Below are 26,966 nucleotides of genomic sequence, written 5' to 3' on the forward strand. Positions count from 1 at the left end.
GTAACCCTGTACAGACCTTCGAGTCCGTTTTCTTTTTGGACCTCTTTCAGCTGAAGGGAACCATCCATTTGGTTATGATCTTAGGGCATCTCCAGGGGACATCCCTGATGCTGGAGGTACAGGAAAGTGGTCTGTGAGCAGGCTGAACAGGGATGTGGAAAAAAATATTTGCACCCTTTTTGGATTAGGCCTGTTTTTTCTTCTTTTGTCACAAATGTTGCAGATCATCAAATGATTTCGTATATCAGTCACAGATAACCGGAGTAAATACAAAATGCTGTTTTCAATATTAATGGAAAAATAGCTATCTACACCATCCTGGGCCTTCCTGGAAAAAAAAAAAAAAATAATAATTTATATATATATATATATATATATATATATATATATATATATATATATATATATATATATATATATATATATATATATATATATATATATATATATATATACCCCTGAATTATTAAATCACAAATTAACTGTAATCATCGAGCACCCTCTTTTTGGTTATATTTAACCAGAAACCACTATGACTGAGACTATAAAATGGGAAAAAAGCGACACATCATCACCCAATCCAAAGAAAGCCAATAGAAACTAAATAAAATCACTGAACTCCAGCAGTCTGGAATGGGTTATAAAGTCATTTCTAAGCCACCAGCAGTGTAAACAACCCTGGGTAACTTCAAATGGGTTTCTGCCTCGTCTGAGTAAAAGGTGGGGGCTGGTATTTTTATTATTTTCTAAAGTTGGTTTCTCCTTATCTGAGAGTTTCAGATATGAAATCTGCCATTCAGTGTCTGGTACTGAACATGCTTCAGTCGGTACCTACTGGGGAAGATGTTTTGTTCCCGATTAAAACACCAGAGATTTAAAGCTAGTTTCTATATTTTACTCTTAGTTTACTGTAAGCATAGGTACTTATTTGACTCCAATTTCTCCACCAGCAGGAGCACGCTTTTTATGTTGTCAGATGCCACAATCTGTCATATTTCATAAAAGTTAGCTTACCCAAATACAGACCAGAACCTTTGTGAATGGAAATAGGAGTGTATATTGAATACATTCCAAGGTTAGATTGAATTAAATATTTGATTTGGGCCTTTGTATGATTATTTACCTCAATATTTGATAAAAAAAAAAAAAACTCTGATGTGCAATGCTTCAAGTAGATGGGTAAAAATGATTTGCTTACAGGAGTGAAATGGAGGTGCAAACCGGTAAATGCCTTGTTCAACTGACCCAGAGCCATAAAAAGGCATGAACAATAATCTGCAGCGGACAATGTTTCATAGAAACAGATTCATTTAGAGAGTTTATTTGTATTAACTTCTTTTAATTTAAATAGGGTTGCAAATCAGAATTTTGGACCCTACTTCTCCAGTCCATATTAAGAGCAGCTTCTCTAACAGCATGAGCATAAAACTAAGATATTGCACAGTAACACGTCTCTCTAGTCTGTTCAGAGTACAGCACTGATCTCAAGCACAGTGAGATGACAAGAACATTTGTTTGTTCCGGAAAGTTCTTCAGCAGAAATGAAAAACTGGAAATGTTCTTTATTTGAAGTCAAAACTATTTCAAGGATGTAGAAAACATCAATAAAAATACAGCAAAGTCATGACTGAAACCTGATCGGCTTCTGTCCCTGAACCTTTGGTGTCCCTGACCCGGTCCTGCAGCTCGTGGCCCAGAACAGTCTGTGAGTCCGTTTGTTCTCCTGCTCAACAGTTTCCACACAGACGTCGCAGCAGCAAAGCAGATCTTGTCCTTTTTGCCGTTCATATTAGAACAAACTCGTCCATGCTGTTGCCGTCTTCGTTGTCCAGTACATTATCTCTCTGGAGATAAGTGATGCTGTTTGTGCGGGGGATGCCTTCCTCCTCCACATCCCAACGTTTCTCGTCGGAAAATATAAACATGGGGTACGTCTCTGCAGACGTGGACACAGCCTGCGCAACAGAGGACGACCACTGTTACGGTTCATGAACGACATTTTTCAGGGATGTAAATCTCTATATGATTAAAGTGCATTGGTGCGCATGTCAAAATATCTGCTTCAGTCTCACAGAGTTCAACGAAAACGTTAGCTGTGATAAATGGCAAGATAATCTAAAACGCATACCTCATTTACTGCTGCGCACATGCTCTCAAACTCATCTTGTCCTTCTGCATAAAAACCTATGGTGCAGCTGGGGTCCATGCGGGAAAAGGCCATTTTCCTGGGATATTTACAGTGAAATGACTGCGAAGGGAGAGAGTTGAGATCAGGAAAAGCGGGTTAAAATTTACATTGATGTGCTCCCACTGCTTGAACCTTCCTGCTTTTTTGTCACGTTAGAACCAGAAACATCCGTGTCTTTTATCCATATTTTATGTGATGGACCAACACAAAGGAGCTGCAGCACAATTGTGAAGTGAAAAAAAGGATAGATGGGTAGAAATGAAGAAACAATGTGGTGTGCACTTTTCTTTGTATTTATAGCTCCAAGTCTTTTTTGCGGGGTATGTGTCTTGGAGCTTCTTTTTGGCCCATTATTTACAAAATAGCTCAAGCTCCGTCAAATAGGGGGATGAGCACCTAAAAGCAGTTTCTAAATCTTGGCACAGATACTCATTTGGATTTAAGTCTGAAGCTTTTCACACATTCCTCCACTTTGATCTACACCATCACATTGCAGCTCTGGCCGTATGTTTAGGGCTGTTCTCCAATTGAAGGGTGAATCTCAAACTCAGTCCCAAGTGTTCAACCTCCCCGCAGCATGATACTGTTACCACCATGTCTCACTTTGGGGGTGATATGTTCAGAAGTGATGTGCAGTTTTAGTTTCCTGCCATACCTTCCATGTACACTGCAAAAAAGAACTAAAAGTAAGCAACATTTTCTTGAAATTAGTGCATTTTACCTTGATATGAGCAGTTAAATAACTCGATTTGCAAATGGAATGAGTATATTTACCCCTAAAATAAGATAATTAGATACCTTGCACCGAAATAAGATAATGGAGAATAATTGTTCCTGTTTTAGTGCAAAAAATCTTATTCCATTGGAAAATAGTCCTATTTACCTGCTTAAATCAAGGAGAAATACACTAATTTCAAGGAATGTTTACTAACTTTTGGTTCTCTTTTTGCAGTGTAGGCCAGTTTTGGTATCATCTGACCAACACCCCATTCTTGCAGCCTCATGTCTATGGCTTGTTTTTCAAACTGCAAACATGAATTCTTATGGCTTCCTTCCTAATTTTCTTCCCTAAAAGTCATATTTATGGAGGTCAAAACAATGACTGACATAAATGAAAGATTCTCCATGAAGCGATGGGCCGTTTGCAGCTCCCCCAAAGCTACCTCTGGGAGAGCCTCTTGGGGAACTCTTAATTACTTAAGAGTTTCTTAAGTTGGACTGAAGCCTCTTAATTACTGCTTCAGTAATTAACGCAATCCTTTCTAACCTTGGCTGCCAGCTGAATTCCCACAATAGTTGTGCGTTCACAAAAACACGAGAATCCATCTTGTACCGCACCGGCTTCCACCGTTTGTCTCCGAGCCAAAAACGGTTCGGGCCAATCACGTTGCAGTATTTTGGTTTAAGGCCAGGCATACCGGTGCGACGAAAGCAAGAGCGGTTGAGACCACAGCTGAACCAGCAGAAACATGGCGGCACAGTAGGACACATCCGCAGCTGCTGCTATCACATCTGATTTGTAAGAATCCACAATTTCTTCTTTGATAGAAGAACAGCAAGAAGTTGCTTACCTTGTTGTGGTTTCCCATTGCAGGTGCGGCTTATGTTTTAATTTGATACTGTGATTGGCTAAAACCAACCTTTGGTAGGTGTTGCTTCACCCAATCAGCTTAGAGAGTTCTGCTCCTTTCACCAAATGGGTTCAAAGGGAGCAGCCCTAGATTAATAATGTGCAGCACAGAGAATGCTACACATTGTCAATTGGCTGGCCAGGTCATGTGCTTAGTTCACCTCGTCACAATTAAGCACTACTTTGCATTGGTCTATCACATTAAAGCTTCAAACGATATATTAAAGTTTGGGCTTTTAACGTGAGAAAATGTAGAAAGAGTTAAAGCCAAATGAATGCTACAGTCAGAAACTGTATAAAGATGCAGTCAATCAGAGGAGGCGTGTCTCAAGATAAATCTCTAATCTTAATCTAGTCCAGGGATCACCAACCTTTTTAAAACTGAGAGCTACTTGATTGGTACTGTTTCATACAAAGAGCTACCAGTACTGACCTTTGAACTACAAGAGTCCAAGCTCACCTTAACGTTTCGTAATATAAATGTGTTTTAAGTGCTTTTGTCATTTTAAAATCTATGCAAATACAAGTATGATTAAAAAGGAAGTGCAACTAAATAAAATAGCATTTTAAATACAGCCCAATTAAGGGTTGTGCTATTTTTTAGAACAGGCTTGTGGGCACCACATATGGTCCTTGGGGGCTACCCGGTACCCGCGGGCACCATGTTGGTGATCCCAGAACTAGTCTAACCAATAATCTGTTTCTGAACCTCATGAATTAATTCTTAACATATAACAGCTAGAAAAAAATAGTGCGTTTTTATTTACTTTTAAAGTGTAGTAATGACTTCTGTAGTCCCAATAATAGTTCAAAAACATATAACAGTGAAATTACAAGTCATTACCATATTATTTTTAGTATAGTAATTTAATAGTTGATAAACTAAACAGGTCTCACAGGAAGAGGCAAGACAGAAAGTAAGAAAAAGGGAAGGAAGCGATATGCTAACTCGTACCTCTAAAGCAAAGTTGTCCTTTTTTATGTTCACCGTAGGCTGACAGTAGTGAGGGTCTAAGTACAGCAGATGGTCATCTTTCTCAAAGTGGGGATGGAGAGAGGGTAAAAATAAGTTATGTTTTGTAAAACAAAACTAAGTGATCATATAGATGAGCGCTACTGTCACCAAGCATACCCTGGAAGCCAACGAAGAACAAAGAGTGCTTCGGTTTGCCGCCAATGATCCCAATGCAGCACTGAAGCTTCAACAGCTTCTTTAGACAGACAAAAAATAAATAAAAAAGACATGCTTAGAACATAAGTAGAGACACCCTGATCAGGCTTCTCCTGGCAGTTTTCTAAGTGATCTGATTTGTTGATTACATTTTTTTTCAAAGGACTAAAAAACAAGAAAAATGTGCTTCAGATACTAGTTTTGAATCCAGCAGCAAAGGAAGCAATTACAGGATTATCTGAGTCAATGCACCAACGGACATCTCCCTAACCCTTATCTGATCAAAGTTTATGCTGCTGGTTGATATATTTATAGGCCAAACATGGTGGAAGTAATAAACAGAAAGAGGAAAAACAGATTTCCCCCTCCTGTTTTAAGCTGTCGATCAGCAGTCAGAGCAGATCAACCGGAAACGGTCCGATTCTAACCTCTGGTCGATCGATTAGTGCATCACTAGTAATATGATGCTAATACTTATTTCAAAGCCTTAGAAGATGCCTTACGTACTTTGACGCAGGAGATGTAGGAGGGATTGAGCTCCTGTCCTCCGAGCCGTACAGGAACCAGGACGATGACAGACTTCCAGCAGTGAGGAGGGGGCCGTTCACACAACCCTCTTACATCCTGGAGGTAGACTAAAAGGAGGAGGAGAAAAACAAATTGAACTACGGCCAGTTGAGTTATAACGGTCGTGCAGTATTTTCAACAGTTACCATCAGAAATGCACCAATTGTCCTGATATAGCAATTTTTCATTAATCAGACGTTTTCCCCTAATCATTAAAAGGCGTCAAAACCAAGAAATCCCACCAATTTCAGACTAGGAACACACAAACAAATGTACACAGATTCCTCCCTTTTGAGATAAAAAGAAATTAGGTTCAAACATAAATACAGATTGATGCTTTGATTGAGATAATAAATAAAAAAACAAACAAAAAAAAAAAACAACTGGTGCACATTTCTGTGTTTCTTGTATCTTTACAGTTGTTAGAAAAATAAATTCAATCACTCAAAGCTGGTATCGGCAGGTTAGACCTGATTAAGGGATAGCCTGATTGGTGCATCTCTAGTTAACAGAAGCATCCGGGAAGCCCCTCACCTGTGCAGTCTTGAGCAACATAGACAACTAGATTGGGGAGGTCCACCGAAGCGGCTACAGCTTTCCTGAAACAGCATCACATCCATCGTTAGGGTATGAAGAACCTTCCTTACACCCCCATTAGCTGCCAGTAATCCTCTTCTCACTTCAGGATATGCGCCACAATGGATGGACCGTACCAGTCGCCAGCCTTCTTCCCTGAGCTTTTACCCAACTCTACCAGCTTGTGAATGCCAAACGGGGCTGCAGGGTGGTCTGCAAACCAGGACACCACCATTCTGTGCTTGGCCAGCTTGGGCCTGTCCAGGAGGGAACCGACGCTCAGTTTACGTCCTCTCTTGTTTCCCCCTTCTTCTCTCGCCCATTCACACTCTGCATTGTCCGCAGGGTGAAGCAGGTCCAAGTCGTCCTTGACGGCGCAGCATTTTACAGCCCACGTCCAACCTAGGAAGATACGAAGACGTTGGTTGAAGACGTTTTTTTTCAAAACGTCACTTAAAGAAATCATATGAAGTCACGGTAAGCAGTTTTTTGTAGTTTCGCAAACTTTGTTTTCATTGTTTTGGATTATTTTGCAAAGCAATCAGATGCCTGTTAATTTGTTGATAAGTGCTGAACTAGTTACGACAGATTACGTCGTATCAAAACCCAACATTGTGCCACCGGGAAAATTATATACCGTAGTCAAAGTTATCAGCTAACCTCATTCCATTAAGGTCATGGCATAAACTGAGGTGAAGCAGTGAAAGCGTCCAGCTCAAGTAAATATAATCTAGCTAATCGCTGCTATAAAAGAAAGAGGCACATGTCTTTGAAATCCCTGTCTTGTTACGGATAAGACAATAAATTCTGACTTTGATAAATTCACTGATCTTTGTCTTGGTAATTAAGGAAAGCAATGAGAGGGTTTTTTTTTCCAGCTACACAGGTAAATCCCAAACCCTTGATGTATAAAATGAAAAAATAAAATAACATAAAAAAACAGAGTAACAAAAAATCTGTTATAGTTGCATGTTTGCCTGTGCGTTGTCACCTGGTGGCATGAGGTGTACGAGCAGGCCTTGTGCCAGCAGCATCTGGCCCGTGCGCAGGACACACCCCCAGCCGCTGTCGGTGGTGAGAGAGGAGCCAGGCAGCGGACGGAAGCCCCGTCTGTATGTCAGCCACAGGAAGGACGCAAAGGCGCTACGGAAACTCTCTTTTTCCCCTGAAAAGGGTTAAGAGACAGAATTCAAGCCATTGAAACAATATTTTATCTTTTTATGTTTGGTTGACCTTCATCAAAATCTCACCGTCGTTATTGAGATTGTAGGTCTTCCCCAGCATGATAAGCGGGGAGCTCTTGTTAAATTTCGACTTCTGCTTCAAGGACCATCCTGATGAATTTAAAAAAAAGGTTTAAGTTCCTCGAAAGGAAACAACCAAAAACCCAATCCGTGCAGGGAAGAATAAAACGGACCGTATTTGACGCTGTTCCACGCTGAGACCAGCCGGGATTTGAATTTGCTTCTTTCCTCCGCCTCTTGATCCTTACTGCACGCCTCTTGTCTCGGAGCACCGGCAGAAACAGAGGGGAGGAGATCCCAGTCCTCCAAGTGGTCTTCGGTAGCAGACCTGCCGTAAACGTAGGTGGACGACGTGGTGGGGTCCATGGCTACTGCAGATCACCATGACTGAGTGAGAAGACCTGCTGCATTTCTCCTGATCACCACAGGGGTCTGTGCAGGCCCAGTAGGGGACATAAAACAAATAATGCATAGCCCATTTCTTATTGCATACATGTGACACAATGAATTCTACCACGTATTTCTGGCACAAACAAGCTTCTTTTCCCTGCATCTGTTGAGCTAATTTTAACCAAAGCCAATCAGTCTCTGAGACAATAAACAGAAGAGCACACATGTGACTGCACCCTGTGACTAGTGGAATTTCAGGTATGTCCCTTTAACTGCTGCCGCTGGTTCCCACCAGCGCTTGCACAGTCATTGTAGTCACCGCACTGTGGTTGAAGTCAAACACTTCCCATGCCGTCACAGAGCAAAGCAAGGTAGAGATTGTGATTTATCCAAGAAAACAAAACAAAAATCAAAGCAATGAATTAATAAACCAAAAATAAAAAAGGCCGACTCAGGTTTTTATTTTGAATTGCAAGATTTTTAACGCGTCGCTAAATTAACAGTACAGGCGTATGGCAACAGTTATATGATACAATTAAAATACAATATAGATAGGCACTATTGGACTGTTTGACTATAGATAAACACTTTCTGGGTCAGTCTGCTGATATTCAACCTAAAGGTCAGGACAAGATAAGTGCCTGCAAATAGAAATCCTAGCTGGTGTAGAAAAACAAGGTTTGTTTCAGGTTCAACCCCAACTAGAGTATCTCACCACGGAGAATAGCCTTCTGCCATGACCGGTAATGGAAGCTCTTCTTCCACCAGCTCTGTGGAAAAGGAGACTTCCCCACAGTGAGATCCCTCACTCAGTTTTCAGAGAACTGATTAAAAGATGTGCATCGGTCAGCGGACCCTTCAGGCTGGTGATATGCAGATCAAACACTAATCAATTTTTTTTGCTATTCATTCTATGAACACATCTGGCCGATATCAAGTTTAGTTTTTTTTAGATAGGTCCCAGCATTCAGCTCCATCAACTCTCTGTGCCCGCCTGTCAGTGCAGGGTTGCCTACCTCCAGTGGTCATTGGGTGAGAGTCGGGGTAACACTATCAATCTAACCTTTAGTGCTTTTTTACTGAACCCAGAAAAGGTGCACAAATGCTGTCAGTGGGTGTGTTTAAAGCCTGATAATGGTGGGAGTTCTTAGTTTGGTGTAGTATTTGACCTGCCCATCACAACTGATCAAGAGAAATATGTCCTTTTTCATTCTCTGGCCAGTTGTTGATGCATCTCTAGTTACAGGAAGAGAAAAAAATGTTGAACTAAAGACAGAATCAGCAAGTAAGATAACAATCAGGAAAAAGTCTGCTCTGGTTATGTTTGATTCAATTATTTGTGTTGTTACTTAGCAACATTTATTTATTTTTTGAATATTAATTAGTATCAACTTTTTTATCTACAAGGCAGAAACACAGAAAAATAGGTAAGAGGCAATTTTATTAACTATGATTATGTTGTGTTTTATAATGTAATTAAGCAGTCTGAACGCTGATCAAAAAATAGTAGAGTGAAAGAAACGTTTGTACATCTGATGCTTAACAGTGTGAACTTTTTTTTCAATATTCAGAACAACAAAGTAAATGGATGGAATAATGAATTTAAAGATCACGAAGAAACATTACCTTGTTAGATTTGATCCCGGATTAAATTCTAATGTCTGTTTCTATGTGTTCTTCGTGGATACAGAATTTCTACGCGATTCGAACATGATTTACTATGACAAATATATCACCTGTGGACAGTTTAAATGACTTGTAAGCGCTACAGCTTTATAACTAGCATGTCAGGGAAATACTGCTTACCTTCTCTTTGCTGAAGTCATCCTTCCTCTGTCAAACAGCGATAGTTTCTGACAACATTTCTGTCGTACTGGGCAGATTTTTTGTTTTCTTACTGTCCGACTCCAGCCTTGCGACTCTCGAACGCTGCAGGGGCAACAGAACGGTTTGTAGGCACTTCCTGTTTACGATGGTCACGTGTTCGCGCATCTGATTGGTCCACGCGGCAGGGAGCCCCTTGTGGACAAGCTGCGGTAAATAACAAAGGTGATCCTGAAACTGTACGGCAGCAAAAAGGTTCAAAGTCTTCTTGCACCGCGGGCCAAAAATCACAAACTGAAAAGTACTAATTTCTTTCCAATTAAAAAAAAGCTAACGAATGTTTTCCCCCTTTTTTATTACCTGATTAGCTATAAACCAAACATATATTTTAATAAAGCAAATGAGAAGAAATATATATTTGTGGCAGCATCATGTTGTGGGAACTGTAGTCTGCAGCAGGGACAGGGAAGCTGCTCAGACTTTCTTACAACCTCCTTTGCGTTGGTTGAGCACATCAATAATAATCAAAATAATTATTGAACTTTGAAGACTGGAATGTGACAAACAACTCTTTTGCCGAGCACTGTAAATGATGTTTGCACAGATATTGGGACTTGAGCAAAGTTGGGCTGCTTGAGTGTCCTCAGTCATGTAAAAGCATAAATAATGATATAAACATGAGCATTTATTAAATGTGGCTGTCAAGTTACTACCGTTGTAGTCTGCATACTTTTTTTGTGTGTGGAATGTATGTAACAGACTTTAAATCCGTCTATAAGATTGGATTGAATCGACTATTTATATATATATATATATATATATATGTGTGTGTATTTGTAAGTATTTGTTGTAAATGAGTGCTATATAAATAGGATGAAATGGACTAAAATTGAAGAGGTGATGTTAAGAACCCCTTAAGGATGCAAGACTATTACACTGAAGAAAGCAAATAATCTCAGAAAAGACCAAAGGTTTCTGACACATTTTATTTCCCTTTAATGGGCATTTCCTCTGACATTAGTTATTCAAAAGAACTGATGTAAAAAAAAAAAGTCAAACACAGAGATGGACATGACAGTAATATTAGTCAGCAACTTCATACTTATGGAGTGAGAAGTAAGAACTGGGGAACCACACAGATTTGGCAGGTGATTAATCGTCTATTTCAGTATTATGCTGAATAGTTTCAATGGTACATCCAAATCTTGAATAAATAAATAAAAAATTCAATAAATAGAATAAAAAACACAACAAAGCAGAATATCTTCAGCATATACTCTTGGAGCTGGATGTTTAAATTCACTGGGTGAAAACATAAACCACTTTTTTTCAAACTGTGGGACATTAATTCAGACTGTATATTTCCTGTCTTTGGTCAGTTAAGATTACTTAAAGTATTTCAGTTTACTAAATGTCAGAATAATGAGAGATTTGGATTGGTGCACTTCAAAATAGATGACATCATGAGGAAGAAATATATTTTTGGAAATAGGTAGGCAACATCATCTGGGAGGTCAGTTGGTAACAAAGTGGCTTAAGGACAACAAAACCATTTTTTTGTAGTAGTCATCACAAAGCCGTGATCCCAGTCCCTTAGTAAGCAGAGCTGTAAAGGAGTGTATGAGCAAGGAGGCCTACAAACACAGGGCACTCTTGAAAAATTTAAATTAATTATTAATCTCAATTTGTTTTTTTCCTGGTTAAATAAAGCCTAGAAAAAATCGAATAAGAATGGCAAAAAAATAAATAAACTGACTCAGTCATTCCAGTTCTGTCAGGAGGAGTTCCAGCTAACTGTTGTTGGAAAGAAAGAAGAAAATCATAGATGTAAAAGCAAAATAAATCTCTCAGTATTTCAACAAAAACAATTTTGGTAATCTTCGCTGACCTCAAAGGGAAACGTTTAGCCTGTCTTATTGTCAGTCAGGGGGAAAAAAGTGTCTTTATACAGTGAAGGTAAACATCTAGTCATTTATATATATATATATATATATATATATATATATATATATATATATATATATATATATATATATATATATATATATATATATATATATATATATATATATATATGTATATCAGACAACATAAAGTGCAATGTGGTCACACACAAAACACTGGTGTTTTTAAACTACACATAATCAGAGATAAAATGCAGAATGTATCTGAAATCAATGTAAACATGACTGTCATGACATCAAAACTATAAACTACGCACAAGAAAAGATCCACAGGCTGACGGAAGTGAGACACTAATGTTCTTGTGTTCCATAAAACTTCTGGTGTTATGTCATGTTGTCCACAAGGTGGCAGTCTAAGACAAATCTGTTACCTAGAGTCCTGACACTACATTTTAACACAGAACAACAACAAACAAGACCCCACCACTAAGGTACTCTCAACAAATCTACTCCAGGAGGTTCTTTTTAGCCTAATATGTTCTCACAGACAGTGATGCCTAGTGTCACAGAGCTGGGCACTGACGGATTGCATATTGTTTGACATTTAAGTGAAAGAAAACAACAAGGACGATCATATGACCCTTGAATAAAACCACTGGCACTTCCTGTTTCACCTAAAATGATACATTGAACAGTTCCTATTCATAAATGAAAAAGAGTGACTGAAATAATACACTCTCGTCTAAGTGTACATCCTTACTCTCTACCGCACTCTGAACAAACATAGTTTACATATTTTAGTCTAAAATATATAATTGCACATATGACTGTAATCTGCAGGGACAACTCAAAATGAGATAACAAGTCTGCTTGCTTTATGCCTTTTTTTTGTATTTCTCGGGAGCACAATGTAAACTTAAAACCCAGGACACAGAAAGACAGTCAAGAAGTGGCATTGGCAGCACATTGCATAGTGTCCCTGTGCAAGTTCATCTGATTATCCCTCTCAACCCCACTGACAGTCAGCCCTTTAACAGATCTGAGGCAAACTATCTGATCCATCCTTCAACTCTGTCACTGCAAGCGTTTTGGTTTCTTGGTCCAGTTTCTGCTGTGCACAGTAAATCCTCCATGCATCATGCCTGAAAAAAATCACTCGGTTTGTAACACCTTTAACTACCTAACCAAACGTAGTATAAAACAACAGTGCCTTACAGAAGCACTTATAAACCCCTTGAACCTTTTGGGCTGTTGCAACTGCAAATTCAAAGGTATTTTGTTGGAATTGTCTGTGATACACCAACAACAACAAAAAGAGCGCAGGATTGCGAAGTAAAAGGAAAAATAAACTTTTGAAATCCTCAAAAATCAGCTTTTATTTACATGTTTCCTCAGGTATTTTGATGGTTTATCTGTGGTGATGATGCCTTTGAGGTTGGAAGGTCTCCTTGCCATCACCCTAGTCTGTGGAGTCTCCCTCCACAGACTCTCGAGCAGAGTCAACCGTGAAACCTGACTCTAGCTGGACCTGTCCAAAACCTTAATATTGCTTCCAATTAAAATAAACCTTAGTTAAATTAACATCATTACATCAGGCCTAAATCTCTCAGGAGTGTGAACAATTTTGAGCTGTAACTGCATGTCCAGGAATCAGAGAGGCAGCCAGGAGGCCACTGTAAACCTCTGGAAGAGATGCACATTTATCAGCACAGTTGGTAAAATCTCCTAGCAGAATAGCTAGTAGTTCTACACTCCACAAATCTGGCCTCTATGGAAAAGTAACAAGTATAGTTTGCAACAAACCATGTAGGGGACACGGCAAGGCACCCTTATCCACAACATGTACTGTACATGAATAATAAGAAATGTTTGTCTGACTGGTAAAATAAGGGTATTATTATTATTATTATTATTATTGTTATTATTATTATTATTATTATTATTATTATTATTATTATTATTATTATTATTATTATTATTATTATTATTATTATTATTATTATGTGGTGAAGGTGCCCTGGTGAGATGTGACCAAATGAGGCGCAGGGATAAACTGAAACTGCACATCACTCTGAACACACCATTCAAGCAGCATAATGCTGCCACCAACAGGGTGAATAGGGGGTTGAGCATCATGCTAAGGGGACATTTTATTTCAGCAGGGAAAGAAAAGTTAATCAGAGTTGATGAGAAGATGGATAGATTACAGGGAAAACCCTAGAAGAAAAGCAATTTGATGCTGAAAAAACACTTAAGACTGGGCCAGAGGTTCGACAATGTCCCTCCGGAATGATTTAGCTCAAAGCACATGGCACAGATCTAAATCCCATTGAGAATTTGTGGGAAGACATGAAATCCAGTTTGATGGAACTAAAAGCCATTTGGGGATGGAAAATGGACTAAAAACGTCAGTCTTCAGGTGTGCAAAGCTGGCAAAGGCTGGGAAAAAGTTCAAGGGGTATCTTGCAAGGCACTGTAATCCTCTCTGTGTAACGCGTGAAACTCGCTCCGTTGGTGACACGTTTTAGTACCTGAACTTCAAATAGATACAGCATGGAACTAAATAACTTGCTGAGCTGAAATGCGAGTAATGCCCCCTTTCTAACAGAATCCCACTTCTACACAGTCAAAAGTCTGCTCGTCAAGTTGAAAGGTGGTTCACAGTGTTTTCTATCTCAAGGTCTGCAGTATATTTTTCATCTTCTTTTTAAATAGTCTGTCATTCTTCATAATCAGACATGCATGAAGAAATTAGTAGCAGTATTTTTTTTACAATACACACGTTGAGATGAGCATACAGTACATACACAGGTCTACATCAAGACACCATGTGCACACTTCACAACAGTAGCTGATCATGGTTGACATCTTTTCTACGTCTTTTTGTTTTTTTTTCAGCCATTTTTATCTTCGCCTCAAACAAATTCATGATATGTCAGTCTGATGCTACAGTTAAAGGCATTACATGGGACAGTCTTAGGGTTTCTGAAGCTTTCGAATCACGAGTGATGTTTGGAGCTCCGACTGTTACCTTTATCGGCGTGAGCGGTGGCTGCGGTGGAACCCTGAGCCCCCCGGCGGACCCCTGCGGACGACGCCTCCGCTTTCCCTGCTGTGCTTCCCTTCTTCTCCTCACTGGACTTTGAGGTGTCTTTCACCTTCCCGCCCTCTTGAAGCCCTCCCTTCATGGGTCCCAGCACTGTTTTTGCCACACTTGTGAGCTGGGTGACGAAGCTGCTCTTCTCCCCCGGCGACATGGCCCGGGACTTGTTCGAGGAAGGCGAGGCTGCGTTGGAGGAAGGAGACGTTGGGTTTTCCTCCAGGACTTCCAGCTGCGTCTTCTCCTCTTTGCTCCCACGGCTGCTGGTCGCCGACTTCTCTGCCCTGTGCCTGGGCGCAGGGTGCGTTTGAGCCGAGGTGGGAACCGGGGGTGCGGGTGCTCTGGCCTTGGTTGCTTCAGTTGCCTTAACGCTTCCACTGATGCCTCCTTTATCTCCGCTCTCTGAGCCTTTACGCTGCTTGCACTGCTCAGCCATTGGTATTTTCGGCAAGTTTCCTTTCTCTACACCTCCAGTGCCCTTTTCTTTTTCTTCTGTTTTCTCCTGAGCTTTAGTAGCATGTCCCCCGTCTATGTATGCACTCTGCTGTTTGGAGGTGCCTGGAGTTGAGTTTTTCTCGCTGGCTTTGGTCTGAAAGCCTTCCAAAGTTGAAGCTTTTGCACTGAAACTTTTGATCCCAGCACCTGTTTTGATATCTGCAGATGAGGTACTAGACTTTATTTCTGCTGCATTTGCACTTCCGTCACTCCTCGCAACCTCTCTGACGGCCGCTTTGCCCGTATCAACACTGGTCTTAAGTTCTGCTGGAGGAGCTGTGCTTACATTTTTCAACCCAGAGAGCTCAGACGCTGATGGTACCGTCTCTTTCTCCTTTGGTGTCACAAGTGTGTCTCTGGTAAGCAGGGACTCCTGCCTGCCCAGCCTCCTCACGTGATTCAGGCCTCCGATCTCTGCTCCCATAGGAGGAGAAGGGGAGGAAGACGAGGACGGAGAAGGTGGGGCGGGTCCATTCTCTCCTTCTATCTCCAGCAGACTTTGCAGACTGTGTTCGCAGTGGAAGGACTCTCTCCTGTAGTCGCCATGAGACACCTCCAAGCTATGCTTGCGCAGCGACACCCCTCCCGTCAAAGGGGAAGGTGATGATGACGAGGAGGAGGAGGAAGGTAGGATGGGCACCCCTAGCTTTTCTTCAGATTGTACGCGTTGCAGCAGGGGGGACCTTGGCGGTTCGGCGCTTTTTGGACGAGGCCGAGCGACGGGAGGCGAGGAGTGCAGCTTGGCGGGAAACATCTGGGTGGTGTTGGAGCTTCCCACCGTGTGGCCCGTAAGAGGCGGAGGGGAAGAGGTGGTCGGGGAGGGGGTGTGAGCCAGAGGGGAGAGCGGGATGTTACCAGCGGACTTGCAGCGAGCAGAACGGTACTGGCGGTGAAGTTTGGGGGACAGGCCATGCAGGGAACTGGGCCTCATGTGGTGGGAGGTCGCTGGGGAGTTGGGAGTGCTTGATGCTGGAGAGCTGCTCTGGGATGACGTACCTGAGGAGACATGTACGTTATCAGTGTCTCTGATGCTAAGACCGTAGGAGAAACCTCTTTAACAATATCAGTTTCCTTTATTGCAGTAATTCAAAATGGTAAATTCAGTTATCATATCAGAGATTTATTACAAACAGACTGATATATTTAAAGCATTTATAATTATGACTAACTAATGAAATGTCAAAATTCTGTTTCTGAAAAAATTTGAATACTATGCCAGACATGATAAAGACTTGGAGGCTAAATGGAACGTATATGACCATGTACCGTACAATAAACTCAATACTTGGTCTGGGCTCTTTTTGTATGAATAACTGCATCAAAGCGGCGTTTAGGTTTTTTGGACTTTTCCAGATTCAGCTATGTCACCTCTCAGCCACAGTCACCATCCAATCAGCTCAGTCCACTCCTCAGCCACCACCCAATCAGTAGTCATCTTCCAATCACCACTGTGCACCTGATCAGCTCCACCTGCTGCAATTAATTAGAGTCAACTCAACTCACCTGTTCTCCTGTCTACATATACCTGCCTCAGCCAACCCTTCCCTGCCAGAGCGTCTTATCTTGCCTCATGTGTACTGCTGCTGTGGTTCTACCAGTCCCTGTGTGCTCAGCCAGCTGGACTCTACATCCCTGTTCATGTTCAGCCCTCACTAATGTGCGCCTCACGTGTCATCGTGTTGTTTGACGTCTGACAATTTCCCATGACTTCCGGCTGCTTGCTCTGCCCATTCTGGTGTTTCCTCGGCCTTCATTGTCTGTTCTGGTCAGCCCCTGCCATCATCTCTGGTTCTGGTCTGCCTCTGCCTGCAAATTCCTGGTCAGTCAGATCCTGCCTGCTGCTCCTGTCCTGGCTCCGTTCATGTCACCATCTGTACTTTCTGGTCTCCTGCCTAATCCTACTGGTCTCATAAGCTACCAGTCTTCATCCTTTCTTCAATAAACCTTTTTAAAAGAATCATAACTCTGTGTCCGGTTGGCATAGCAGGTTAATCTAACTATATGCATAACAGGCATGACAGGGAGGTGATTCCGCTGAGGTGTTCAGGAGGCGTAGGTTGCTTTGATGGCACCTACATGTTGGGTCTGGTGTCTGTCATCTTATTCATAATAATACCCCATAGATTTTCAGTAGGATTTAGGTCGGTAAGGTTTGCTGGCCAATCAGGTACAGTGACATCATGGTCATTGAAACAGGTCTCGTGCTTTTGGTAGGGTTGGAAAGTATCAAAGCCTGCTGGAAAACCAGGTCAGTGTCTCCCTATCTTCACCTGAGGAAAGCATGAAGGGCTCTGACATTTCCAGAACCAACACCAATAGATGACAAGGCTCCCCCAATCATCACTGAATGTGAAAACTTCCCACTGGAGTTCAGCTTGGATTCTGTGCCTCTCCACTCTTCCGCCAGATTCTGGGACAACGATTTCCAAATAGAATGTAAAGGTTACCTTCATCTGAATAAAAAGAGGACTTTGGACCACTGTTGGTCACTTTTATTCCTCCCTTTAGCCCAGATAAGACACTTCTGATTTTGTTTCTGGTTCAGGAGTGGCTTAACACAAGGAAGGAGTGAGTTTTTTTTTTTATGTCTTGGATACGTCTGGGTGAGGTGGTTCTTGAAGCACTGGGTCCAGTTGTAGTCCACTCCTTGTGAATCTTTCCCAAATTCATAAATGGGCTTAGCTTCCCAATCCTCTCAAGTCAAAGGTTATTCTTGTTGGTGCATTCTGTTCACCTCACTGAGCTATATAATACACTGGAGTGCTGATTTTGCAGAAAAACTGAGGTCACTGGCCGCCATCTTGCTACTCCCTACTCTCACAGAACCTCATAGGATTTGGTTGCAACAACAAGCAGTTTTCTGGCTGGGTGAAAACGTTTCACAGGTAATTTTACAGTCAGTGGATGTACTAACACTATCAACTACTAGGAAATTAGGTGCTGAAATATTTTACATGTTATTCATATTAAATATATATATATATATGTATATATAAGTATGTGTATATGTATATATGTATATATATGTATACACATATGTAAATATATGTTTTTGTATATTGTTATTTATATATTTATAAATGTTAAACATATATATTTAAATGAATAAAATGCAAAATATTTCAGCACATGACTTTCTCAGTACTTGATATTTTTAGAACATAACATAAAAGTATATGGCATTTGACATTTTAAAAGTTTTAAGCCCCCCCCCCTGAACATGAGAAAATCCTCGTTATTCGATGCTGTAGCGCACATATTCCCTAGTTACTGGAGGAAAATAGGGAGTACCAATATGGCGGCTGGTGGCTTCAAAGCGACTCGTTCAAACAGACGGTGATTAGCAATCCAGTGTATTATATAGCTCAGTGGTTCACCTCCTTTCCCCCTTCCTCCCAACCTTCCAATGACTGGAGAACGATCGACCCACATTTTCTGCAATGCTGAATTTAGTTTTTTTTTTTTTTTTTTTTTGCTGTTAGACATGACCATCAACATTTCAAACACAAAAGCTTGCAATATATAAATCTGTGGGTGGGGATTCCATACAAAATGTGAGTTTCTCTTCCAAAGTTGAATTAATGAAAAAAATATCCAATATTTTTATAACTATTAGTCCCCCTGACTCTAGTCCTGATGAACCATGGAGTTTTTGCCTTTATTTACTGATCATTTTCTTACTAACCCAGATAAGGGGATTCCAGGGTTGAGCGGTAACTCTGTGTGGGGGAGCGGGCCGATAAGCTGTGGGTGGGCGATCCTGGCAGACTGTCTCCAGAGGAAAGTGAACGGTTCAGAGAGGAGAGGCTCCGGCTGGTGTGGAGCAGGTTGGACTGCTTCGTGATTTTCCTGAAGAGAGAGCTGCGTTTCTTCCTGAAAAACAAAAGCAGCCATAATGTGAGGAAAAAAAAACTAGAAATGGAGCTTGTCTTTATTTCAGTGAAAGATGTCTGTTTTGTGAGGACATACTCTTGCCCCTCCTTGACTCCTGTCCTTTTGCTGCGACGCGCCATTTTGGATTTGTAGCTGGACTTGCGGGCGGGGCCCACTTTTATGGAGGTGTTCTCAAAGGGAGTGGTTGTGACTGTAACTTTGTTTCCACTCTGTGGATTGCACATATGCACACATTTTCAATCAGTTTATTGTTCAAGTAAAGATTTTTCACAGTTACTTCATCCCTAGTGTTTCTTTTTCTTTACCTTCAGGATGAGCTCCACTACTTCTGTATGGACAAGACCATGGACAGACTCCCCGTTTACGTGAGTGATGAGATCCCCAGCTTTGAGTCCAGCCTCCTGAGCAGGACCTGCATCCTCAACATGCTGCAAAAAATACATGTGATTTAACGTAAATGATTGCCGATAGGACAGATGTTACAATGCAATTCAAAATAATGAAACAAACCAAGTCGGTCACATACATTTCCAGTGTTCAAACCGTCTTACATTTTGTCACCGTAAAATCTATTTTATTTATGGGTTTCATGTGACAGACTAACACAAAGTATGGCATCATTAAAAAATTGTATTTTGTTGGGGGGGGGGTTAGCAAAAACAACAAAAAAAAACTAAAAATAACATCCTGTAGAACCAATCTCAGGCCAGATAGTGTTATGAAAACACTAAACACGCCATCCCCGCTGTAAAACATCAAGATGGCGGTGTTAAGCCTTGGGGATGTTGTTATTCTTGATGGTGTTTATTTCTAAAGGGACAATGCACATTATAGATATAGAAGATACCAGAATGAGCACATTTTTATCTGTAGTCCCTCAAGGTGCCATATAAAATACAATAAATACAAAATTTATTGTATACATGTTTTTTCTTTAGCAGAAAAACCTGCTCAGAATTCATATAAAGATGGATAGAGTTGGCAGCATGGTGGCGCAGTTAGTAGCACTGTTGACCCTTCCTGGTTTTCAGTCTTGATTTAGGATCTTTCTTCATAGAGTTTACGTGTTCTCCCTGTGCATGGGTTGGTTCTCTTCAGGCAGTCCGGCTCCCTCCCGGAGTCCAAAAACACGACGGGCATGTCACTTGTGTCTCAAAATTGCTCTTAGGTGTGTGTGTGTCTGTGTGCGCGCGCATCTTTGTAATAGTAGTAATAATATAGTAATATCATCTTTATTGTCATTGAAACATACATTACAACGAAATTTGTTCTCTGCTTTTAACCCATCACCCTTGGGGAGCAGTGGGCTGCCACTGTGTGGCGCCCAGGGAGCATTCTGGGGTTAAGGGTCTTGCCAAGAGTGCAGGCGCTGGGGATCGAACTGGGTACTTGCATCCTTCTCTGAGTGCAAGCGCGCTGCTCTAACCACTAGGCCAACACTCCCCAATATGTTGCCCTGCGTTGGACTGGTGACCTGTCCAGGCCAATAACCACTGGAGATAAGCATCAAGCATCAAGTACATCATTTTACTTAACATTTATGCACCACTTTTTCTTGGTCTGTCACCTGAAATCGCAGTAAAATGCTTCGAAGTCTCTGGTTGTTCCATGATAAGTTGTGCAAAACAAAAAAAGAAAAGAGAAAAATAATTCCCACGCTTTCGAGCTCCTGTAAAATCTTTTTCATGTAATATAAGTGACTTTTGTTTTTTTTGAAAAACCAAAAATATTTGTTTGACGCACTGGAATAAAGCACGCTCATCTGAATCACGTCGGCTCTTACCCAGACCATGTGATGCAGGCTGTAAACGTCACTGTCTCCTATGTAGACTCGGATCGCTCGCAGGGTGAAACCATACTTCTTTCCGGAGCGGTGGATGGTGATCGGAGAGTGCAGGACATTCACCATGGGGCAGAAATCTCTGCTCGGAGAGGAGTCGCGGGAGGAAGGGTTGGACGAGAGGGAGCGTGGAGACATGGGGCTGGGCAGCGGGGAGGCAACGTGCTGCTCCACTGAGGAGGAAGATGACACAAGTTAAGGTTCTGTTGAGTAATTTAAAAAATATATATTTTTTAACCTATGTTTAATCTTAAAGTGATGCCAGGCCTCACCTGCTGGAATGATGACAGAAAGAGCAGTAGCTGAAGCTGATTTGATGACTTTAGTTCCTGGTCGTGAGTTACGCTTATCTCCTTCGGACGAGAGCTGCTGGTGACGGACCCTCCGCAACACCAGGTCTGTGGTGGCCCCACGCGGCCCCTGGGGATCAGGAAGCCCCAGGCTGCATGCACTGCCTGGCAGTGGCAACGATGCATCAGCAGGTCTCAAAAGTTTGTCTGTGACGAAGCAGAACCATGAAACCAAACTGTAAATAGATGGTCCTTGTATGCATGGACCACAGATCCCATCAGGGAGGGTAGGAGCGTACCTGCTGCAGTGTGGCCATTACCATCTTTAAGGAACGTTCTCAGGTCTCCATGAGAGGGGACAGCTCCTTCCAAGGAAGCACCTCTCGTCTTGATAGGAGGCTGCCTGCCGAGACCAGACGGCTCAGTGTCCGCCTCCTGAGGAGAGGCAAAGCGGCTCATGTCCATCAGGGCGGAGAAGCGCCTGCGGGCCCCGGACGGTGGGCTTGAGTCACTTTCAGTGAAGAAGGACTCTGAGCAGGAAAGGCGCTTCCTAAAAAAGAAAAGCAGCAGTACTTAGAACATCAGGAGCAGAGGACAAACAGCACAGTGTAAACTGGCTGATTCTGCTTACATTTCTGGCGAACTAGTCCTCCAGCTCTTGTCTCGTAGGGTGACACTTCCCAAGCTTTCTCTCTTGGTGAGCCGGTCCTCCCTGGGGACCTTGTGCTCCCGTAGAGTTACAGTGAAGGGTTTGTGCTCCAGCTGGGACAGATGCTCCATACTGCTGTACACCTACAGGTAACCAAAACAATGTGGTTAGAGGGTTTAGGTTTTTGCTAAAGTAAGCGATGGGAAGGACAAAATGTTAAAATAATTCTGGATAGAAAATTTACATCCACTCATCCTCTGTAAGCCTGTAATGTTAAGTTTGGCCTTTTAATTTTGTTAAACGCACACAGATTAAATAATAACGTATCTATGTATTGAGTAAATAACAGAAAACCCAAATGTTTTTTGTATTCTGACCTGTTTTCTAATAAAAATGGCAGAGTTAATTTAACCTGGCTATTGTTCTGGCACAGACCTGGTGTTTAGGTACAGTCCATACATTTTATCACAGGTAAAAATGGACCCATTCCAGAAGCTTGTAGACCGGATCACTGTCCTGTCAGATCACCCAGTTTTGTTAAACTATCTCACTTAAACTGCTGCCTTCATGAATGGAAATTAATTGGGAAGTTCAGGAACAAACTCATGTACCACCAAGGCCCAATCCTTAGACAATCTGAAAAAAAAAAACGGGAAATACTCATCAAAGCTGGTTTTGGAATAAACAAACCTTCTGGCATAGCCCCAATCTCAATCCCATTGGAAATTTGTGGACTGTGCTTAAAAGTCGCCAAACATCCAGGAAGAGTTTTGCCAGATGCTTGTTGTCAGCCACCAAAGCCTTTTGGTCCAGGCAGCACTTGTAACCAAAAACCGGTGGCGGGCAGGGATGTAACGGTACACAGAAACCACGGTTTGATATGTTTTCCTTTCGGTATGGACTCTGTTCACTTTAATCAAGAGGAGCAAATAAAAAGTGGCAACTACAACATTTTTTTTTATTGATAAAGGATTAGCAGGTAAAGCCACTGACTGGATGGATTATACAACAATAACTTTGAAAATGGTCAAAGTTGCTGTTAATGTCTTTTTTTAATAACACTGTGCAGACATTTGAAGATGAACAAAGTTTAAATGACCTTATACACGTGTTGATATTTAGACAATCTAGTGTATGAGATGTACTTGAATGCACCATAAAGGAGCAGCAGCTGAAAACTCCCCATCTGGTCAGAGGGACAGTGTTGTGGGATTTTATATGATGTGCTGCCATTGGCATTGGTTTGATGCAGCTGGAAGATGGATTTGGACTCAAGCACATTTTCTTCAGCACCAGTGATGTTTACATTCAGCTTGACGATGTGTCAAGTGAATAATTCATAACTGCGGCGTCAGCTACATACCTTATTGCTGTTGAAAAATGTGTAAGCTGATGTAAGGTTTTGGTTTGGTCCGTTTTTCTTTCTCCACTGTGGCTGCATGACAAAACTTTAATGTTAATGAGTTTAGTGGGAACTGGTTTTGTGTGCTTTGTTGCTTTGCATTGTGCACTTATTTTTAAATTTTAGTTCCATGAAACTCCTTGATGATGCAGCTTGGACACATCTTCAGTGATGAACCCAGGGTAATTGGGTGTTTTGGGTATTAAATCATCAGACACCCTTACCTGGGCAATCATTCCCCAGTTTGTGTCCAAACAGCGTGCTACTCCATGTATCACCCCTTGATCTACAGCCACCTTGAGGCTTTCCGGGGTAGTCTCACTGATGTTTGTGGTTACTCTTCTTTCTAGCAACTTTGACGCCTAGGATTTTTGACTGCCTGGTCTACCGGCTGCCCTGGAAAGCCCCTGCCGCCAACCCTAACGGGCTCACAGCGGGCCTGCCAGCCACTCTCAGCACATGCTAAACAGCAGTTTAGCATGTGCTCTAAGGAACCTCACCCCTGGCGCAGTGGACATGTCAGTGTTTCTGCTAGCCCCCAGCAATGCAGGTTGGATGAGCGTGGGAGAACATTACATACCAGCTGGATCAGAAAGTTAGGTTTTAAATGCTTTGACTTCCAAAGCTCTGATCAAGTTGTCTTCCGTGCAGATGCATTCCAGTTAATCCAGGCTCCTTGTTGGCACACGGTCATAATCCTGCAGTAGAGTCCCTCCTCCACCACTGCCAGGATCTCTGCCTGGACCATCTTCCATCTCTCTTTCCCCTGGGCTCTGTCGTAGCATGGTCTTTTTTAGCTACCAAGCTCAAACTGCCACCGGCCAACTAAGGTACCATGGCTCCGTCTAGACTCAGCCTGTTAGACTGCCTACTGCACCTTCCTCTTCCTCCGGTTCTGTCAGTGATGCCTGCTGAGGAGACTCTGTTGTTTTTTAATAAATTATTGTATTTTGAAGAGTAGTTGTTTGTGTTTATTCTATATATTTGTCTAGTGCTTCCTTTTTGAAAATACCAGTGCTCCTCCGTCTGTTGTTGTATAACACCACATATCACCAGGCAGGCATTGAGAATATAATAACTGACAGAGACTGAGAACTATTTAGCACTTGTTAATTCTCAATAATAAGGTGGCCCCCTGACTTGGTTATTTTGATTAAAATGACAAAACTTTGTTGATAGCTGCCTTTGGCACTTAATAGTTATTCATAGGCAAACCAAACCGTGCTTGGCCATAATGAGTGGATGCAAGCCTCTGTCTGGCCCTGTGTCTGTCAGGTTCATACCTTGCTGAAGCGAGGGGAGCAGGACGAGAAGCGATGGATTTCCACTGGTTCGTCGTCGTTGGTGTCGTCTTCGTCGTACGACTGCACGTGATGGTATCGTTCAGACCGGGCTGGAGACGAAATTGGAAAAACATTGAAAAAGGTAGGAATCAATTTTAGTAGATCCATCTATCTTTACTGCTGTCTGCATTTCGCTAACATTTCTTTTCTGTGCATTGGGGGTAAAGGCTATGGTGAAGGTTTGGTAACAAGCTCTTTTTATTCTGTTCAACTAATTTTGCCTGAAAACCAACTTTTCCTTAGCAGGCCGCGTGCCTCGGGGAGATAAACTTACTGTCAAAATAACTGGTGTCTTCTTCTGACTCAAGGTGAGGGATGAACTCTGCTTTCTGTCTCAGCAGGCTGTTCCAGTCCACCTCTGCAAAGAACGAGTGCTGCTTGACTTCAAAAGCACCGCCTGGAGGGCAGAAGGGAAAGGAAGGAGGTGAGTGCATACATGTGGAGGACACGGAAAGTCAGGTAGGTGACGACTGCAATGCCAAAACCTGTATGTGTATTCTGACCTCGACAGAAGCTGACTTGTTTGACTAAACCGAGCCACCGATAAGAAATTTGTGATGACAGTTTTTCCTCTAGATTAGAGAATACCAAGGTTAAGGGTAGCTAGGGGGTACCTCCAGTGACGGAGGTGGAATTTTTATCATTTAAAAAAGTGGGATTACCAACAACTAAGTCTAAAAGTGCTCCACTACAAAATGCTGTTGTATAAAACAAAAAATCGAATTGTATATTGAATCATTACATGCCAAGAAACAGCTGCCTTGATTTATTGCTACTGCCATATCAGACTATGCATTTTACTTCTGTATATGTTTTACAGCCACTTGCAAAAGAAATTACAAATAAGCTTCAAAGTGTGGCAGCCAATTGTATTCAGGTCCCCAGAGTTAATAATTTGTAGGACCACTTATTGATGTCAGTAGAGAGCTGAGATGTATGGATCCTGGTTAGATTTCACTACCAATAAAAGCAAAAGAGGCGTAGAGAGAAGAACTCAGTTTGATTGTTCAAAGTCTGGCTTACCAGTGTAATGTGTTGCACTCTCCGAGAAAAACCCTCAAAGCTGATTGGGCGAAGCGACACCTAATGCCCGCCTACCAAAGGTTTGTTTTAGCCACTCACAGTAGCAAATGAAAATGTCGTAAGCAGCAGGCGCCATGAGAAACATCAACAAGGACAACAAACTGGTCAAGGTATGTTTATTTGGATAGTGACACTCATGACAATCGTGGATTCTGACTAAACAGACGTGACAGCAGCAGCTACGCGTGGGTCCTCCTGCACTGCCATGCTTGTTTTGGTTTGGCTGTCGGCTCGGCACCTCTGGCTTTCATCACAGCTGGTGTGTCCCAGCTTAAACTATAATACTGAAATGTGATTGGCCTGCCCCTAGACAGACTACATTCAACTTTTCTGCATTCCTAGAGACTTCAAGTATACAAAAACATGGATTTTGCATGATATGTCCCCTTTAACCTTGCAGCACAGTGACTCAAGTACTGGAGTTTGAATCGCCCCAATTTTTAAACTCTTTAAACTCCTAGCTAGAACTTTAAATATTTTTACCTGAATATGCTGTATTATCTATTAATAATTGGACAGTATTTTTTTATACCATTCTAATAATTCTTCCTCTTCTGCTCTATAGCTTTATTTTGAATACATTTCTTCATATTATTTAATCTTGTGTGTAAATCTGGTGTCTTCTGTCTACTTGTTTTTGCTGCTGTCATGCCCGAATTTCCCCACCTTAAAGGCATTTCTATTCTATTCTGTTCCAAACCGTTCCACTGTTGCTGTCCCGGTGGAGGGTGACTGACCTGTCCCCAGTCGCACCAGAGGATTTGTCTGCAGCAGAGAGGAGATCAAGTGCTGAGCATCCATAGGAAGAGCCTCATCGCCATCCGGCCACTCTATGTCATCTGCGGCGAAACAATGGGAAGGGTGTGAGATAAAAATAAAATAGAAAAATCACGATGAAGAGATAAACAAAATTGGAGGACAATTAAACAAGTGAGCTGATTATCTGTTCATAATCTACATATAGTATGTGTACTAGATCTACGTGGAGGACATATGTGCGCCTCTCTAGGATATTGGATCCCTCACCTGTGATGACTTGTCCAAAGAGCTCCTCTGTAGTGTCTCCAAAGAACGGCACACAACCCACCAGGAACTCATACAGGATGATGCCCATAGCCCACCAGTCCACTGGCTTCCCATAACCCCGACGGAGAATCACCTCTGGAGCGATGTACTCTGGAGTTCCACACACCTAAAAGAAACAAAGGTCTGATCAAATCACAGTTCTTGCCTGTTTTTACCTTATTTTATGACAATTACCCTGTCTTGCTTGTCTTATAGCGATGTGTACATTTCCTTCACCTGTTTCTGACTGAAAGGTTCCACCAAATTGGAGGCACAGCAATGTCTGGCCGAGTGAATCACCTTGCGGATGC

General features: G+C 41.8%; 2 protein-coding genes across 4 annotated transcripts in view; both read right to left on the reverse strand.

The window, feature by feature from the left end:
• Window positions 1–1,290: 1,290 nt before the first annotated feature.
• Window positions 1,291–9,746, reverse strand: LOC105929926 (cysteine protease ATG4D). 2 transcript variants are annotated; one of them, XM_021319174.2, is made up of 11 exons: window positions 9,573–9,746; window positions 7,550–7,808; window positions 7,383–7,466; window positions 7,124–7,297; window positions 6,237–6,534; window positions 6,091–6,155; window positions 5,497–5,624; window positions 4,951–5,026; window positions 4,774–4,850; window positions 2,129–2,248; window positions 1,291–1,955 (listed from the first exon to the last, which is right to left on the reverse strand). In XM_021319174.2, the coding sequence occupies exons 2-11, from the start codon at window positions 7,740–7,742 to the stop codon at window positions 1,785–1,787; spliced, it is 1,386 nt and encodes a 461-aa protein (XP_021174849.2). In that variant the 5' UTR covers window positions 7,743–7,808; window positions 9,573–9,746; the 3' UTR covers window positions 1,291–1,784. The 2 variants fall into 2 exon arrangements, with proteins under 2 accessions (XP_021174849.2, XP_012723322.2); XM_012867868.3 differs by having other exon boundaries at window positions 4,951–5,029; window positions 9,573–9,745.
• A 3,676-nt stretch (window positions 9,747–13,422) lies between these two features.
• LOC105929905 (microtubule-associated serine/threonine-protein kinase 1) overlaps window positions 13,423–26,966 on the reverse strand; it is a 98,043-nt gene continuing 84,499 nt past the window's right edge. For both annotated transcript variants that reach the window (XM_012867839.3, XM_012867840.3), the window contains 12 exons: window positions 26,617–26,782; window positions 26,328–26,429; window positions 24,782–24,904; window positions 24,448–24,557; window positions 21,745–21,905; window positions 21,413–21,663; window positions 21,096–21,320; window positions 20,767–20,996; window positions 19,289–19,411; window positions 19,059–19,192; window positions 18,775–18,962; window positions 13,423–16,085 (listed from right to left, as the gene is read on the reverse strand). In XM_012867839.3, coding sequence (XP_012723293.2) covers window positions 14,494–16,085; window positions 18,775–18,962; window positions 19,059–19,192; window positions 19,289–19,411; window positions 20,767–20,996; window positions 21,096–21,320; window positions 21,413–21,663; window positions 21,745–21,905; window positions 24,448–24,557; window positions 24,782–24,904; window positions 26,328–26,429; window positions 26,617–26,782 — 3,405 coding nt within the window. In that variant the 3' untranslated portion in view covers window positions 13,423–14,493. The remainder of the gene's footprint in view (window positions 16,086–18,774; window positions 18,963–19,058; window positions 19,193–19,288; window positions 19,412–20,766; window positions 20,997–21,095; window positions 21,321–21,412; window positions 21,664–21,744; window positions 21,906–24,447; window positions 24,558–24,781; window positions 24,905–26,327; window positions 26,430–26,616; window positions 26,783–26,966) is intronic.

Source organism: Fundulus heteroclitus, chromosome 16 (assembly GCF_011125445.2).
Source record: "Fundulus heteroclitus isolate FHET01 chromosome 16, MU-UCD_Fhet_4.1, whole genome shotgun sequence".
In the NCBI taxonomy this organism is placed as follows: Eukaryota; Metazoa; Chordata; class Actinopteri; order Cyprinodontiformes; family Fundulidae; genus Fundulus; species Fundulus heteroclitus.

What these genes read in the sequence shown, in the direction of transcription:
- LOC105929926 (XM_012867868.3), bottom strand. Translation starts at nt 7,742, where the DNA reads ATGGACCCCACCACGTCGTCCACCTACGTTTACGGCAGGTCTGCTACC. An exon ending in CGTACACCTCATGCCACCAG is followed by an intron (nt 6,535 to 7,123) that starts GTGACAACGCAC and finishes GTATCTTCCTAG; the next exon opens with GTTGGACGTGGGCTGTAAAA. An exon ending in GTTCTTCGTTGGCTTCCAGG is followed by an intron (nt 4,851 to 4,950) that starts GTATGCTTGGTG and finishes ACTTTGAGAAAG; the next exon opens with ATGACCATCTGCTGTACTTA.